Genomic DNA, 17,888 nt, shown 5'->3' with positions numbered 1-17,888 from the left:
GGTGCTACATTTTGTAAAAAAAAAAAAAAAAAAAACTTCTATCCGGAGATGTGAATTAGGGAGCAGCAAAGTTGAACTGACTCAACATTCCGAGCACTGAACCATGTACCTTCTCTCCCTTTAAGCCTGTTAGTCCATCCCGACCAGGCTCTCCAGGCAGTCCTGGGGCTCCAGGAGCTCCATCCAATCCCTTGTCACCGCTGTCACCTTGTTCACCCTGGTAAAATTGAAATGAAGTGTTAAAAGGCCTGACCAATCTTAAAATTAAAGCTAAGCAGTGTCAATTATGCAATAATCAGTCCTTCTAGCTGCTTGACAATGGGTGAAATCCACTTAATGTGTTTTGGTAGACCCCACCAATATTCACAACACATTTTGTATTGCACTGATTGGAACCATGACTTTTGTTTCGATTTCCAAGAAAGCTCCACAAGCTAGGGGTTATTTTCCTCCTCCGACAATACATCAACCACGCCAATATTTTGGCTGATCTGTGTTTGTCTAACAAAAACACTGAGGATTTATATAGCTCTCCGATGCAGACAGTAGTATCCGTCTCAGTATTCCAGTAACTATCTGACTCTCACACTTTGAAGTTGAGGCAGAGTGATTCCCGTGGATGACTTTCAAGGTAATTTAAGGCAGTCTGGCTCTGCTGGCGGCAGATTTATTTCTCTGGCTTTTTTGGGGGAAAAGTGATGGGAATGTTCCACAAGAAAGATGGGTGATCTAAAATAAAGCTAGAGCCTGAGTGCGAATGCAGGATAACACAGTGCAATGTGGGTTGGGTTTTCCCGAAGACATCCCTGGTCCCAGTACAAGTAAAATGAGCAAAGCAATTATGTCTCTAAAGGCCCCTAGAGTCTCCAAAACTAGCCTCATCCCTTTAGTTTCTTCAATAGTTCATCAAAAGGTAAACCGTTTTGGGTATGTGGACACTGAGTTATCCCAAAGCTTTGTAGAGAGCCCCGGAGACTTGATTGGTTGGTTTTAGATTCTCAGCTGACAACAAGGCCGTTAAGTGCGGTGTGAATTTCTTGCTGGGATGGTGAATGTGTACAGTCTGAAAATACACAGACAGAATGGCTTTTAATAGACAAGATATGTAGGAGACTTTAACAGAAAAATGTACCTTTTCTCCTTTAGCACCAGCCAGACCTGGTGGGCCCTGTGAGAGCAAAAAGAAGATGATGTACAAATGCACAAAGACACTCTGGCACTCGCAAAAACCCATCTGCGAGTACCGTACAAGCCTCTAGCAATTCAGGTAAAATAAAAACTGTTTACATAACGCGAACCACAGAGGCACACGGCATGTAATTGGGAGGTGTGACAGGAGAAGCCAACAGAGATTTATTATACTTAGTAACAATTTTGTGGTAAGAGAAGAATCTTTCCATATCCTATTTGTACAATAAGCATTATGGGTTGATTCACCCTCGGGGTGAAATCCTTCAGCATCTTGAAATTTTCACTCATCCAGATGGTGCTTAATCTGTTTCACTCTGCAGCAAAACAGGACAAGAAGCTGCTGAGGTTTTGTGGAAGTAGTGCAATGTGATTTCTGTTCTGTTCTAACTCTGATCAAGATCAGTAATGGATGTTAAGGCGTATGTAGTACATACCTCGTTTTTATTTGTTCTTTGGTTTGGTTGTAAGACATGACATCACATTCGTTCATTCTAGTTTTATTACTTCATTTGGGTTTTACAGAGCACGAACAGAGTAATGAGTATAATAAGCAATGGAGGTGCAACAACATATGTGACAGTCTTTAGTACAATAAAACAAATGGTGCAATATATGATTTAAAGCATTCAGTAACACCAGACACGAAGTCAATACCTTAACAGACTAACTTAATAAACACCACAATCTAAATTATTTCATGTCAGTTTAACCAGCAAGGATTAAGGAGGTTCCTGGGCTCAGGGGTTTAGGTGCATCATGCTGCCCTCTACAGGAAGGCTCAATAATGGTTTTGGAAGTCATGACCTTTCCTCATCTGAGAAATCATACTGTGTATTTCCTACACGTGCAATTTCCATTTTTCAGTGTTGTGAATGTCAATCAACAATTTTTCTAGCCCTTTGGACAGACCCCACTGGTGTTAATTGGCTCAAAACAAGGCAATAACACTTGAAGGTGTCTGTGTACTGTTTTTATTTGTAGATGCTTATGTGATGGGTGTCTTTTTCTTACCTGTTTACCTTCAACCCCAAGACCTGGCAGGCCAGGTGGCCCTGGAAGACCTGGTTCACCCTGTTTGCCTTTTGCTCCCTCGGGCATTCTGATGCTGGCAGGACCGCTGCCAACCTCTGATGGCTGACACACACCACACTCGCCCTAGCGAAGGCCGGCGAGTCAGGAAGGTTTAGTTTGAATGAGATTTGAGTTAAATCATGCAAAAAACAAAAAACAACGCACACATATACCCTTACCTTGTCACCCTTTACGCCAGGAGAACCAAGACCAGGCAACCCTTGTTCTCCCTGCAAAAAAAAATAAAAAAAGATGCATGTAAATGTAGATACATTACCTTCCTACAAACACAGACAGCAAACCAGAATGACTGAAGGCTTGTGGTGAGATCACCATGAGGATTTATTTTTCTACAAATTGCAAAAATAATAAATGGAAACTGCAAAGTGGAAGCTTCCCTTTTAGCCCAAAGTGCACAATTAACTGTTAATCTGGTCAGAGCCTTGAAATTGGTGTTTTAAGCTGAGACAGTTAACTCGTGAGCAGAGCTATTTTCCCATGATCCTTTTGCCGATAATAGTACTTATTAAATCATGTCTAGGGATGCTCATGAAGCCTGACGTTAGACATATTGGGTTGTTCCTGCAAATTGCTTTGTTTCTGGATACATAAAAAGTCCACATTATAACTGATATTCTGGCGATGAGTTGCCTTCTGCATTTTTGAATTAAAAAGGGTAACTAGCCAAACATTGAACACAATTTTCTTAGAGCAGCATTATGTGCTTGTCAAAACAGAAAAACGATAAGAGCCCTTGTTATTCTGAGAATAAGGAGGAAGCTACACACATACATACATCACAGTATGTCAGAAAATGTTCTCCTACCTTTTCGCCTTTCAGTCCATCTTTGCCGGTGTGTCCCCTCGGCCCACTTTTTCCCTGCTCACATGGACACATTTAATTTCAAGACTTCACTGAATAAAGGTGTGAGGCAAAACGGTCTGCTTCAAAGAGCTGAATAGGAACTTACCTGCTTGCCATCAGCTCCTTTGCTGCCTGCATTACCCTGCAGATGAGCAGACCAAAAAAAAATAAAAAATCTGAATGTGAATTTCACAAATTGATAAAAAACGAATGGGTCTTTTAAATTGGTAGTTCACATTTCATAGTAAGGTGGACCCTACGGGCAGCTGTGTCGAATTATTTTGGTTTTTGATTATGTAAGCTTTTCGTTAATAAGTTTCCCGCTAAGGAAATTCCCTGTGGCACATAGTTGGGGGCCCTAAAATTAGTACGCTGCTGTGATTATCTCCCTTATGAAGTCTGTTAAGAGCCCCAATCCGAAACCTAAAGTGCGAGTTCTCCTTGTGTAAGCCTCATGTGCTATTGAGGTCACCTACTCTCTGTACTCTCTGGTTCTTTTTATGTTGCTTACCTTCTCTCCTCTAAGGCCAGGTGATCCTACAAATCCTGGCTTCCCCTGTGGAGCAGAAAAGGTGGACGATATATCATTTTTATGAAGGTGCTTATCACTGCTCTCACACATGGAAGCAAACACACTGACGCAAACAAAATCTGAAATAGAAATATAGTCGAGCACAGCAATTACCATTACCATCATTTTTTTGTCTTTGCATTGGCTCCTTTCAGTAACTGTTTACTGTTCACTGTTTAGCTTGGACACATTTATCGAGTTTTCCGAATGCCCAGATTTACATGCATTTGAGATAAAACAGTCTTACTTGCTCTCCTTTCTGCCCAATCCCTGGCTCTCCCTTCTGGCCTTTCGGCTTCAGGATTTGGGTCATGGTATCAGGCACATAATTAGGGGATAACTCTCCAAGGGTGGGGCACACAGAACATGGCTCTCCCTAGAGCGCACAGACAGATCAGAAACATTTTCAGAAATGGCAGAGGTGGATGGTAAGTTAATGCATTGTAATAATAAACCAGCTCCTTCATAATTTTATTCTCTCATGAAAATGATGGTGACAGCGTCATCTTTTCATTTAGCCTTTGCTTTTCTTACATTGCATTACTCTGTGTTGTGTTAGCTTGAGAAACTGTTAGCCTCTGTGGCTTCTTGATGCCAACAACTGTTAGCAGCAGTGTTCTCACAACTTCAGGCTGATCTTACCACTTGAACACCAACTATTTTGTGTACACTTTAGCCCATGTCGTGCCATGTTCAAGAGGAGAGTCCGTATGAACGGCCCTTTACTGTGGTATTCACAACCTCATAACTGGTACTTTTCAATAAATTCCAAGTTTGTTAGTTGTGACTTGTTTGCTGATGTTTTCAGAAAAGACAGAAGTGAACGCTAAGCTAATATGCTGCAGTTTAGTTGTATAGATATTTTTTTAATAGTTTTAATATGAGCAAAATGCTGACATTTCCAATGGCTTCATCTTTTTGTTTTGCCTTTGCTTTTCCTGTGTTGAGTTACCTGGTTGTTAGCTTGCTAACTGTTAGCTGCAGAGGCTTCTCTATGCCAACAGTTGCCTAACAGAGGTCTTTTTGCGACAGTCAAAGTTAACCAGTTCCATTTGAAGAAAGCAATTGTCTTGACTTAATAGACCCTTTTCACAGCTGCCATTTTGACAAGTCAAAGCAGGGTAAACACCACAGACTGTACAAAAAGTGGACGCCATGACAGCTTCTAAAGCATGTGGCGCTCCCCCTAGTGGCTGGCTGATATTTTTTTCAAGGATGGTTTCTGCCATTTTAGATATGTACGATGTACAGTATCTTTAAGTGTCTAATTTTCTGAGAAATTTCATTTTAGTTATTTGTCGCTATAAAAACAAGATGTGACATCATGACGACTGACAGTCGCCACTGACAACCATGCCGTGAACCAGTCCCATAGGGCTGTGACAGTAGGAAGAACTTGCAAGATGGTGCCGCCAGTATTCCAGGGATACTAGCAATAGGAGGAAGCGGAAACACAGCATCCATTTTTCCTTCAGTCTATGGTAAACACAGGCGTAACTGATAAGCTTACAGTCCCCATTTTAGGTGGACCAGGGTACTAGTATTGTTAATGCTCGGTGGTTGTGACACAGAAAAAGATATTTCAAAATGGCTGCTATGAAAATGGCCTATTCGTTATCAATTAGGGACAGAAAAACTAACTTAGAAGTGTTCTGGTGCTTCAAGTACAAAACAAGCAGGTCTTCCAAGAAAGACAAAGCAGGGCTAACTAATTAGGCTAGCCTATTTGTCCGATAAATTAGTCTAAACAAGAAAATGTTCAAGAGTAACAAAGATACCAGGCTGACCTTTTCTCCTTTGGCACCATCTAATCCTGAGTCTCCCTGCCAAAACATACAAATACACAGAAAGAAACCCAAGAAAGCAAATTAATCACAGCTCAACCCGGCAGGCATGTTTGCTCTGAGATGTCGTGTCTCGGCATGGCGTTGGAAGCATACCGGTCAATGCAATTAGGCAGATGTGTGAGTATATCAGTAATGTGTATGTGGGTGGCTTGAGCAGCTTGAAATTCATGCACACACACACAAATACACACACGTATAGACCTACTTAGGTGGCCTTAAGTAGGACTGTGTGTGTGCAGTCTTTAGTCTCTTTTGTGTTTTTTGGAGTTTAGTTGAGCCAGTTTGCTTGCACTGGCTTTAGGAGAAAGCCTTCTACAATGCTGATCTTAGCATATCTGAATGTGCAGGAATGCAGATGAGTGTGTGTATAGGTTATACTTCCACAGAATATGAATGAGCTGTAAGCGGTAAATGAATGAGGAGGAACTCTTTACCTTCTGTCCTGCGTTGCCATCTGCACCTTGAAGCCCCTGGTAAATAAGGACAAAAAAAAAAAATAGATAGAAAGGGAGCAGGTATGATCCACAAGTAAGAGTTAGTTCAACTTCAGAGCGAGGTCATATCTCCCTCTCCCTCTTGGTTGCTCTACCTCCTTCTCCCTCTGCCCCTAACCAGGTATGACAGATGGATGCTGGCACTATTGGAAATCGTTGCACAGAGAATCTCATAAGGCTCAAGATTTATATTCTTTCCCCCCCCCTACAAATCATTCTCTATATTACCTGCTAGGGTAAGCGGGAAGATGCAGAATGAACGGTAAGAGAAACGGAACGCGCCGTATGTGGACTCACTTGAGAGAGGTGGAAAGACACGTTCAGATTACATTAAGAAAAAAGACCTTTACCTAGGAGAATAAACATTTGACAGCATATCACGCCTTCTCCCCTTGAGTTGCTGCAACACCGTGAGAATTACAAGGGCAAGTACAACCCCAGGGTGGAAATAAACGTCATATTTCCCCTCAGAACGATAAGAGAAATAAAACACATACGCTATCAAACGAGCACTCAAGGTTCAATTGTCAGCTACAGCTCAGACCATGTCTACAACTCCTTAATAAAATATGTAGCAAGATCGTAAAAATGTTAAAGTGAACATCCCGGGCAGGTGCAGAATACATTACAGGCTGACATTATGATCAAACTGCTTTACTTACGGGCAGTCCTCTCTCTCCTATCCCCGGTAATCCAGGCTCTCCCTTAGGGCCGGGTTTTCCTTGCAAAGTCACTGTGTTGCCCATGTCTGTAGGCAGCACTGGGCAAACTTCACATGGGTCACCCTGAAGATTGAGTCAACAGTACAATGTGTCCATGAGAGAGCACACAGACATGTAGATAAAGAGATTAAGGACAGTGTTGACGAGGAATTATACCTTCTCTCCTTTAACCCCCGCTGGTCCCCTTGGTCCCTAGGAAAACAAAAGAATCCCAGTCAAACAATGATGGATCAGCTCACAGGCAGAATACTGTCTATTGGAAGCTCACGCATACATTACTGAATACCAATCAATGTTTAAAAGAATCTCTCACTGGATCTCCTGGCGAGCCATCTTCTCCCGCCACTCCTGTATTGCCCTGTTAGAACAAACTGAAAACTGAGAATCATACTACAAGCTTGATTTTTAAATTGCATTCATACCATTTTGGGTTCACATGCGTCTAAAAGTCTAAAAGAGATCAGGCAAGCTTTCAACTAAATCCCGATTCAAATATCCAGTTCATGCATAATGTTTCAAACGTCTTCCTATGAATTAATTTTTTTAAATGGTAAAACCATGTCAGACACACATGTCCAGTTAAATACTCTTTTGCCACCTTCAAGCATGGAGCCATGGAGGGGAACTTTAACACTATAAACCATGTACAAGTGGACACAAATAAGCTTTGAAAGCCTACCACTTGGAATCGCAAAAGCTGGACTTTTTGACTACTTTTGACTAACTGTTTAAACTGGTTATCTAATACATTTAGCTATTTTAACTTGATTAGTTATAGCTAATTTTTCAACTTGCTCACTCACAACGTGTTCTCCTGCCCAACCCAAACACGTAACCATACCGTATATGTAGCTATTCATTTTAATCACATCTCTCAGCACTATGTGCCTCCTAGCAACAGCAGAGGTACCCCCTGAGTTACAAATACTCTTGGTTGTCACTGGTTTTGATACTATGATACACCATAGAAAACCTCAGGAATACCACAGAGACTTATACAATAATATAATACGAAGCATTATGTCAAAATTCAGCCTACCTTTTCTCCTTTTGCACCACCAGGTACACCAGGAAGGCCCTAGCAGGAAAAAAAAAAGAGCATAAATCTTTTTAAATGCCTTTCTTAAGATGCTTTTAGGCTTTTGTCAAGGGCAATACAATCTGCGCAAAAAGGTGTCCTGCCAAGTCCTGTCTTGCACTTCTGAGAGCACTATCTAATAAAACTATGTTTTTGTCAAACTGAAACCATCTCTAAGAGGAGTCAGAGGATATTAAGGTAATCAGTGCAAGGACATTATCTGATAAGTACTCATATTGTTCTCATTTGTCTTTCTTTCATTGAACTGCACACTCACTGGAAGTCCTGGCTTTCCAATTCCTGGTAAGCCTGGAAGCCCAGGCTTCCCTGGCTCCCCAGCCAATCCTTCAGGACCAACCGTACCTGGGGTACCCTGGGAGACAGGTTAAACACAAATCTATTAGATCTAAAGTGGACTGAATCAATGTGACAGAAAGGTTGACGGTATAAAGTCCCAGACTTAATGCGGACAGACCTTCTGTCCCTTGGGGCCGACCACACAGACGGACCCTGCTCGACCCTGGGAAATGGTGACAGACAGAAAGAGAAGTGACATCATCAGTGTCGGCCAAGAGTAATCAAACAACCTCTGCTGAAATCTGTCTCCCAAATGTCTTCATAAATCCTCGAAAGACACTTGTTGATTTCCCTCATTTGTTTGACATTTCACAATGGGGGGAAAAAAGACGGAGAATTGTAGCGCCAGTAAGATGTATTATCTTCAGTGGTGCATATGCAATATTTTCTGCCTGCCTGATTCAAGTCACATCAACAAGCACATTCATATTCACAATGTCAGATGGATGGGAGGCTTAAGAAAATCTATCCTCCACCAAATCCATCTGGCCACGACAAGCACTTAGCCCGGTGAACAGCTAAATGTGAGCGCGTCTGATGCTGAAACCAGGGGAATATCTCAGAGCGCGCGCACACGCTGCAATTTGTTCCTCAAAACTTTTCATGCGTCTACAGGATTCCTGCACCGAACAGGGAAGATTAAAAGGTTTAAGTCTTCCTGAATAGACTACTGCCTGTGTGAGAGAGACGAACAGCACAGTCAATGAGGCAGCATTGATTGTGCAAGCTTTGTTGCTCTAGCCTAATCTAACAGGCATTAACAGGCCGACTTAACGCAGTGGGAGAGGGGAGGGGGTGAGAACTGATATCAATGGGTGTCTGAGCTTAAAGAGTAATGCCGTATAAGTTTGCCGAATATCCGCTCTAGTCTGATAAAAGTGGCTGCGTAAGTGGATATGTGTGTGTAAGTGCATTAGCGAGGGCACATTTGTAATATATATATATATATATATTTCAAGTATCAAAGTATCTGACTTAACCTCAAAGAAAATGTCAGGACTAAAAGAGTGTGATTCTAACACAAAAGAAAAGCAAACACTTACATCCCTCCCTGGAGTGCCTGTCAGACCCTGTGGACCGATTTCTCCCTTCTGACCTTTTTGTCCCTAGACAAAGCCAGTGAGACAAAAAAAAGGAGGTTAGAACTTAATTAGATGATCATTAGAAGGTCATATCTTCATTACTCATCACCAAAAGTTTCTTAAACGGTTCACCTTGTAGGCAGCTGCTTCGCCCCAGTTGGCTGGCGACGCCTGTGGAGAGGAAGGAAGACAAGGCCCAGATCAATGGCGTAGCTCTAAAGGGACAACACACACACACACACCACCGGAGCATTGCAAACAACACAGTGACCAGTCGGCAACCCGTGTGGAGTACAAGCAGGAGCCATATGCCCCATTCACACAAACAACCTAATAAAGAGGAGCATGCATTCATGTCATGCCTACACTAATCTGTGGTTTGAACAGATGCATATACGTGAATCACATACAGTTTAGACTTAAACACCATAAAACACAATGTATAAACAGTCACAGAGACCTGCACACATATGTCCATGCACACTCAGTGACTCATCTGGAAATAAACATAAAAAGCACAGCTTCAGTCCAACTGCATAATTAATATTGGAACTGGATGCCTCAAAATGGTGTTTTGAATAAAGATCAAACTAAATAGCTAAGGGCTTAGCGGGGCTGGAAGGCAGGTGGATGCGGTGCTGTAACCTGTAGAGGAGCGTTGGCACTCACCTGCTCGCCTTTCTCTCCTTTCTGGCCCCTGGGTCCCTCTTTGCACTGAGGTTAGAAACATTTGGTTGGCATGTATTATCACAGAGCACTTTTGGCGAAAAAAGATTTCAGGGCTTGCTGTGCTGCATGCCAAATAACGAAACAATGCTGCTCTTTTTCTTTTCTTTTTTTTTCTTTATCCACGAGACGAGGCACAGCGTGAGAGTGAGACACAATGGAAAAGTTACTTACTGGGCCTGAATGGGAGCCAGAACAGCCATCACCCTAAAATGGAGCGAGGCAGAGAAGAAGAATGATTGCTTGTGGGTGAGGAATAAAAACCGTGTCAGGTAGGTGGTAAATTGGTACATAGCCAGAAACATATTAGACTACAGCAGTAGCATCAAAGTGCGTGTGTGTGGATCGTGCTAGGCTTGTCTGGGCACATGTGATGTCTTCATACATACCTCTGACATTACTTACTACACACATACACATATTTGTGCGTCTGCAGAGGTCCTTCACACTCACCCGGTCGCCTTTTTCTCCTTTCAACCCAGCAGCCCCATCAAGGTTTACTACCTGCAACACACGCAAACACAGTTACACACTCCCCAGTTTTACACTTCTCACATGATCTCATGGAAAGAAGTGAAGGTAAAGATCAGTGATCCTTACATTTTCTTCCCTACTCAGGAGTAAACAACCAGCACACTAAAGACAGACACAGAAAAAAAAGAGATTCATTATTGTACTGTGTCTATTATCCACGGAAGGAGTTGTTGCAAGGGTCTTGCAGTTTCTGTTGTCACCTGGCAGTGGCACTGTTGCTCAAAACTAAACAGTGCTGAATCCTGACAGTGTGCAGTGTGCAGTTAAAAAAAGGATGAGAGGTGGGCAAGTGGGCATACAGGCAACACACCTCCCACGGGAACCAGAGATCAATAGGAATGTCTGATTCCCACAGCACAGGAGTGAGGGGACCAGCTGCTCCTCACAGGAGGGCACACATGCACACACATGCACATACAAAGTATAACCATTATAAATAACTGAAGCGAGTAAGTAAAGCCGCCCCGCGTTTCTGGGCGCCCTGCTTCCACAAACAAGTTTGCGTGTGCTGAAGCTGTGACTGCCGAGCTTGCCGAAATGACGAAGGTGGGCCGGTAACAGCACAGGGACAAAGTGTAATTCTCTCCTTCCTTTTCTCCCTCCTCCTCCTTCTCCTTCCCCTACCCCGTACAAGCTACAAATCTATCAATGGCTGGCTAGACCAGCTGCAATGACGTGTCACTCTTTCCGAGCTCTTGCCTGTGTATCTGAGCTCAGTCGAGTCCTTGAGTCCACTTAAAACTTCAGCGGACTACTTTTTGTTCTTTATTCTTTCATCCTTCAATGTTGAAATGAAAAAAACTAAAACGCAATGCTGCAAAGGAACAGGATATATTTTCTATGCTTTATAAAACTCTTATAAAACTATCACTTTAATTCGGCCAACTTTACTGTAGTTACTGCAACGTTTTTTTTTTAAGGTTATATGTTACTACATGGCAGGTTTGGCATCTCTGCACTTTCTCTTTGACCTATAACATCGTATTGTGCATTTCTGCATGTATTTATGTACTGCGTATTAAATCCCTATACAGCAAAAGGTCACTTGTTGGCACAACAATTCATAGAAATGAATGAATGAAAACTACACATAAAAAAAAAGGTTCTATCATTTTGTCTGTCTTGCTAAAAGTCGGGGGATGACGCTACCTGTTTCCTAGTACTCGTGAAACGTTTTTTTGTAAAAATACAGAATATTGCAACTTTAAGAATATTTTGTAAAGAAGGCTCACTTTTTGACAGCTTCATCCTAAAACAGAGGCTCTCATTTTACATTATGCACGCCAACACCAATCATTATTTATTAGCTCGAACATCTCAAAACACAGGCTGAACTGTGCAGGCCTTGTTTTTTGGTATCCTCTCATTATTTTGGCATTTTTTTTCCACAGCTGCCAGGTCTTGCCAAAGCAAGGGCAAGGCCCAGCTCACGCTAATGAGAATCGTATAACATGGGTGTCAGCCAGTATCTATAATCATCTGGGAAGTCATTTTCAGAGTCAGTGTAAAGCCTCTTTTGCAAATGGATGCTAACTTATGCAAGAATATTCTGAGATTCTATTTCTGTAATAGCCTTTTTTTGTTAACGGATTTTTACAGATTCGGCTTTTGACTCATAATGACGAGGCCATTTATGTAGCTGGGTCAAGCTATGGGAGAATAGCTGAAGCAGCATGACATGGACACTGTGATGGTTTCTGACTGAGTCCTGGGACAGTGCAGCAGAAGTCAAATCTCCCCCTTATTCAGATCATTTATTGCCACAATCACATTAATTCATTTGCCTGCTTGGTGTATTTGCTGCTATTGCTTGACGCAGTGCACAATATTGTATTATCAATGAATGAAAGGTAGGCATGCCTATCTTTACACTGCAAAATATCTTCCCTGTGTAATTTGACCAATTTAAATTCACAGCACAAAAGAAAAGTCACTTTTGTTTCTTTTGCAAGTGTGTGCCCCCAGTGGCAAGGTAAGCTGCGCGGCTCCAAGCCCAGGTAATAACCTACATTGAGGAAGTCAGGAGAGGCGGCCAGCTGCATTAGTAAGCACACACAGGAGAAACATAATGAAGCGTCTGGAGTTTTGTATTCTATTTGTGAACAGAACATGCCTATTGTAGGTGAATGACAAAATTAATAGGCAGCAGCAACTCCCGGCTGAGACTCGGCGCATAATGAGGTGTAAATCAGTCCTCAGTCAGTCAGCAAGCTGGGTGTGTGCGTGTGTGGGTGAGGAAGGTAGGAGGAAACAGATGCAGAGTTGTTCTTTCCCAAGTCCCAAGCACAACACACATAGGTGTAGCGTAGACATACACCACATATATGACCTGCATATTGTCTTTCTGTTTGAAATCCAACAGCACATATATGCTGTAAGTCTTTTTGAGCCTACACGACTTACTTGCTTTGACTGTCTTAGTTTGTGCCACTATACTGCCCCACACGTCTCAGAAATTCAATACTGTTAAATTGTGTGTGCATGCGGTGGTGTGAATGGTGAGGCTTACTTTTTCTGCAATATCCTTGGAGGCAAAAATGTCCTGTTTGGTCCAGAGAAATGCAAGAAAACAAAGAGTCAGTGAGAGTTTTTTTTCCCCTTTCACATCATAGCTGAGCATGACTTCAACATTACAACCATTTTTGATTTGACATCGATCCACAGTTGGCTTCTGTCTATGTTAGATGTCAAGATGGATTCAGCTAATATCCAAACACGCTGAATCCAGCAGCATTGAAGGCCATCCACAGAAATACTATTATTCCGGCTGTCCCCGTTTTGGCCCCCGTCTGTATGCAGTTTTTTATTTCAACTTCAATTTTGTGTTAAATGTATTATTTTTAACATGTATTATTTTTAACATCAAAAGATTTTCAGTCCCAGTCACTGACTCAGTTCTTCTGTAGTTCAAATAACAGAATCTCTTGATGTTTTCAGAAATAGCAGGATTTTAAAGTTGCCATAATATCTACATCGTAAGACGTCTTTGATATAGGGAAGCTGTTGTTTTCCGGTTACATGTGGAGTGCATTCCCTTAAATCTTGTTGCCATTACAATTTGTTGCATCAGTTAAACAACAAAGAAAGACGAAATAGGGGGCATCTTGGTTGCACGCACGGGTCATTAGCAGTTATTCTTTATTCTGGATCAAAAAAAGACATGGAAGAGGAAGAGAAGTTCTATACCTCATAAGCCCCGAGGTAAATGAAGAGATGGCCCCCACTGTGCACGGAATTACAAATCGACCAAAAAAAAAAAAAAAGAGTCAACAAGAAGGATGAAGGAAGGACTGGAAAGCTGAGCGGAGACAATCTGTTCAAGGCGGCAAGTTAGACGGAGAACTGAGGAAGAGCTTCAGCAAAGGGTAGAGGGGAAAAGACATTTTACAGCTGCTGTTGGACTGTATCATAAAAAGTCAAGTGGACACATAGAGTCTCTGGAAACTAGACACAAAGAAGACTTTGGGTCTTCCGAGGACAAGATGACCTTTCAGCGGGGAGCTGAGTTGAAAGGAAGAAAAAAAAAGATGTTCACAGTGCTGGATGATAAGAAACATTGTGGGGGAGATTTGTCAAACCTCAGAAGCCGGTAACTGCGTCAACCCACACACACAAAAACACCAAACCTGATTCGACAGTATATACAAAGACAGTTTGTTTGACATAACAGGAAGATGGAATTAATTTATGTATGTCACTGTCCTGGGCGGCAGAGTGGTGTGACCACTGACGCCTTACTGACGCCTTACAGCAAGAAGCCTCTGGGTTTGATTCCATCTGATTCCACCTTTCTGTGTGGAGTTTGCATGTTCTCCCTGTGTCTGTGTGGGTTGTCTCCGGGTACTCCAACTTCCTCCCACCGTCCAAAGACATGCTTGTAAGATTAATTGGTGATTCTAAATTGGCCGTAGGTGTGCATGTGAGTGTGAATGGTTGTCTGTCTCTCTGTCTCTCGCCCAATGACAGCTGGGATGGGGATGGAGCATGTCCTATACTGAAAATTTCACTCAGTATAAGCATTAGTTTGAATTAGCAAGCTAGGCCAAAGTTTATATGAGAGATATGGTGTGCACTAGACTTTTCCAACCTTAAGGCAGCAGTTTGACTTTTTTAAAAAATATGTTTAGTGTACTTTGCCTTTTTTGCCAGGAGTAAAATTAAAAGATTGCTCCTACATATGAATGAAGTTGTTAGCTTAGCTTGCCACTAAGACTGGAAATAGGCACTGTATGAAGTTAACAAATGTAAGCTAGCAGCTCATCAAAATGCATTTATATCATTTTCCAAGGCAACCACCAAAGAGTGCATCCAGTCTAGACACACCTTTTTTTTTTTTACTTTTGAGCCAGGCTAGCTCTGTCTCAATTTAGCAAGTTGAAAGAGCTAGCATCAAGTTAGCTTAGCTAAACTGAACTGCTGCTAGAAGTAGTTTCATACAGTATTTACTGAGCAGACATGAGAGTACCATTGACCCACTCAACTAAATCTCTGCCAGAAAGCAATTACAAGTATGCTATTACCCAAAATGTCAAAGCTTTTTCTTTCAAAGTGTACTCAAAGGGTTTAACATTTTGCTCCCACAAAACTGTCAGATTCACAGTGAATACAAAAAAATCCACTCACCAAGAACTGATCAAAACTGATGCTGCAGAACCAGATTATTAGTTTTCTTCCCTATATTACTCCTTTCTCCAAAACCTACATTACCCACAATGCTACTCAATTGTTGACAGTTTCCATCAAAGATTTTTGTGTGTCCTCGCTTGCTAATGTAGCTAAATTACATGCAAAATGACCCATCCAAACTGAGTAAAATTGGTGGTTTCCCTTTAAGGCTACTTAAAAAAGGGAAAGGAAGTGAATACACTCCCACAGAAATGGTATTTAACCTGTAAGTGACACCACTGAACCCTGAGCTCACTCTGCGGGAATAATGTAATGTACAGAACACATGACATTCCACGTATGCAGGGTTTAACGTGCAGTCACTCAATAAGGCTTAGTTTAGTGGAAATTGTGCTGTGGCTCCACAACATCTGGGCCACACGCTGGAATCTTGGATTGCACAGTTCATTTACCGTGTGCAAAACAAACATGCAGATGATAACAGAAAGCCCTCAAGTCACAGTAAATGCATGTGCTTGCATGTGTGAAAAACAGCATTAGAGAGAGAGGGGAGAGAATGGCTAAAAGCTTGTCAAAAAGTGAGGACAGAAATGGGTTGTTGCACCGGGCGTAATGAAGGCAGAGATGTTGGTAATGTTACCGTCCCAAGAATATTGTCCTATAAAACTAAATGTCATGTTACCCATATTAAAACAGTCAGTCTGCGGTGAGTGATAGCAGAGCAAATAGCAAGGGTTACAGGTGGGAGAGAGAAAGAAACATGGAATGAAATGACATGCCTGCCGTTGCCTGGAACCGTCTACGGGACTGATTAATGTGTCTCGAAGTCTGCCAGTGCTCTAAGTTAACATCAGCATTCCATATGACAAACACCAAGCCCTAATGAATAGATAATTGGATATAGATCCCATTAATATGAATGATGAAACAAGCGGGTGTGAAAACAAAAATTAATTGCCTTTACATTATACTGGGGGAAGTATGAGGCAGTACTGAAACAGCCACAAAAAAATAAAATAAATAAATGCCACGGATGTTATGTGTTAAAAAAAACTGCTCCCATGTTTTAGATAAGGTTTGTCAGACACATTAAATGATTGCTGCCGGCCAACTTAACTAAACAGAAGTCATATAAAACTCAGCAGTGGTAAAGACCACAGTAGAATAGAAAACATGTTTTCCATGATGGACTTTTAAAGGAGGACAACTACGCCATTTGGTTTAAGTCCCCTTGGCCAGTGTTTGCCTGCCAGCAGGATCATCTCTGACAACTGCTTGAGGCCAATTGTGTGCCTGATTCTGAGTGTGTTATGTCTCTGCCTGATGTGATAAATTGCGATGAAAGAGGAGGATGTTGGAAGAAATAATGACATTTTCGCTTTGTTTGTTGTGCTTGAGTGTCTCCGCAGGTTTTATTTAATATTTGGTGTGTTTACATAGTCTGTTTCATATGTATGTGATATTTTGCTTTATATTTTTTAACTGTGAGATAAATGCCTTTGTTCCGTGATGGTGGGTTACAATTTACCTGGTTAAATGTGTTGTCCAGCAGGTCATTTTCAGCTGCACGGCGGCTCTTTGGGGCATCGGGAGGGCACTGCAAGCGTGTAATACACAGATACATTTAAGACAGGGTAAAATAGTGCTTCAGTTGTTTGTTTTGTAGAAAACTGACATTTTACAAACAAATCCCCCTTAATTTTGCATCTTGAACGTCTTGGCGAACACAAAACTAGTAATCTGTGCTAACTTTAAAGCAGATACACAATGTAATTTTAAACCCAGAACCAAAGTGAAACACAAACCCAGTAAAACAGAATAGCAAAATCAAGTAAAACAATACAATGCATGCCCCTGTGCCATGTAATATTACTATGCACTATGCACTCTGTCGGTTGTGTTTCAAGTAGCTGAGGCAGGCGTATGAGGGTCGACATATGTGCACACTCGCTCCTCCACTCCTCACTTCAAATTTATACGCAGCTTGGAGGGAGCCCTGCAGCACACCTGCCTTGAGCAAAAGGAGAAGAGGTTTCCTCCTTCACACCGTCTAATCAATTTTGCAGCACACGGTCCCTCGTCCCAAGGGCCCCACACTCTCAAACTTCTGAAGGAGCTTCACACCTTGTTTGTATCCCTCTTATACATTCATTTGGTAATGGAAAGGACACGTATGTATGCACACGCATGCCGTTCACATATGCCCAGGCACCCTGGGGAATTCTGAGAAAAAGTTGGCTAAATAAAAATACCTTCCGCTTAAAAATAAACCCAAGAACTGGCTGTTGACAGTTCTTCCCCATACCTGAACAATTGCCTGCTCAACGTACTGTTGTACAGGCCAATGAATCTGTTTTCTATTTGATAAGGCTCTTGTCTGAAATCTGCAAACAATAACGGCACAAACACAGAGAAGAAGAGGAAAAGACAGACAAGAGAAAGATGGAGAAATATGAAAACAAAGAAAGTGTGTAGAAATTTGTATTTCTGAAGCTGCCAGAGAGACATGACATACTTTGAACTGGGCCCTTCGTAACACTTTAGGGGTACAAACAATACTGGCAGATTGCAGTTGATGTAACATAATTGCACACAATAAAATTACTCTAAGCCCTAGTCGCTTTGTATATGTAACATCCAATGCAAACAAAGTCACTGAAGAATATTTGTTAACTAACACAGTATGATAAGCTTTTTTTAATCTGGAAGCCTGTTGGAGTGTTA

General features: G+C 41.8%; 1 protein-coding gene across 3 annotated transcripts in view; it reads right to left on the bottom strand.

Moving 5' to 3' along the window:
* Positions 1 to 17,888, bottom strand: part of col16a1 (collagen, type XVI, alpha 1) — a 68,340-nt gene that overhangs the window by 20,938 nt on the left and 29,514 nt on the right. For 2 of the 3 annotated variants that reach the window (XM_084563379.1, XM_084563381.1), the window contains exons 8-31: positions 16,693 to 16,761; positions 13,048 to 13,080; positions 10,605 to 10,640; positions 10,458 to 10,508; positions 10,179 to 10,211; positions 9,948 to 9,992; positions 9,411 to 9,449; positions 9,240 to 9,302; positions 8,315 to 8,359; positions 8,117 to 8,212; positions 7,801 to 7,839; positions 7,075 to 7,119; positions 6,918 to 6,953; positions 6,702 to 6,824; positions 5,980 to 6,015; positions 5,486 to 5,521; positions 3,946 to 4,074; positions 3,639 to 3,683; positions 3,234 to 3,269; positions 3,089 to 3,142; positions 2,442 to 2,492; positions 2,203 to 2,346; positions 1,133 to 1,168; positions 110 to 217 (exon numbers count right to left, since the gene is read on the bottom strand). In XM_084563379.1, the coding sequence (XP_084419505.1) occupies positions 110 to 217; positions 1,133 to 1,168; positions 2,203 to 2,346; positions 2,442 to 2,492; positions 3,089 to 3,142; positions 3,234 to 3,269; positions 3,639 to 3,683; positions 3,946 to 4,074; positions 5,486 to 5,521; positions 5,980 to 6,015; positions 6,702 to 6,824; positions 6,918 to 6,953; positions 7,075 to 7,119; positions 7,801 to 7,839; positions 8,117 to 8,212; positions 8,315 to 8,359; positions 9,240 to 9,302; positions 9,411 to 9,449; positions 9,948 to 9,992; positions 10,179 to 10,211; positions 10,458 to 10,508; positions 10,605 to 10,640; positions 13,048 to 13,080; positions 16,693 to 16,761 (1,428 nt within the window). The remainder of the gene's footprint in view (positions 1 to 109; positions 218 to 1,132; positions 1,169 to 2,202; positions 2,347 to 2,441; positions 2,493 to 3,088; positions 3,143 to 3,233; positions 3,270 to 3,638; positions 3,684 to 3,945; positions 4,075 to 5,485; positions 5,522 to 5,979; positions 6,016 to 6,701; positions 6,825 to 6,917; positions 6,954 to 7,074; positions 7,120 to 7,800; positions 7,840 to 8,116; positions 8,213 to 8,314; positions 8,360 to 9,239; positions 9,303 to 9,410; positions 9,450 to 9,947; positions 9,993 to 10,178; positions 10,212 to 10,457; positions 10,509 to 10,604; positions 10,641 to 13,047; positions 13,081 to 16,692; positions 16,762 to 17,888) is intronic. The other variant, XM_084563380.1, reaches the window with a different exon arrangement.

This window comes from Chelon labrosus (assembly GCF_963514085.1).
Source record: "Chelon labrosus genome assembly, chromosome: 16".
Taxonomy (NCBI): Eukaryota; Metazoa; Chordata; class Actinopteri; order Mugiliformes; family Mugilidae; genus Chelon; species Chelon labrosus.
Note: the sequence above shows the minus strand (reverse complement) of the source record. Positions and strands in the feature narration are given on the sequence as shown.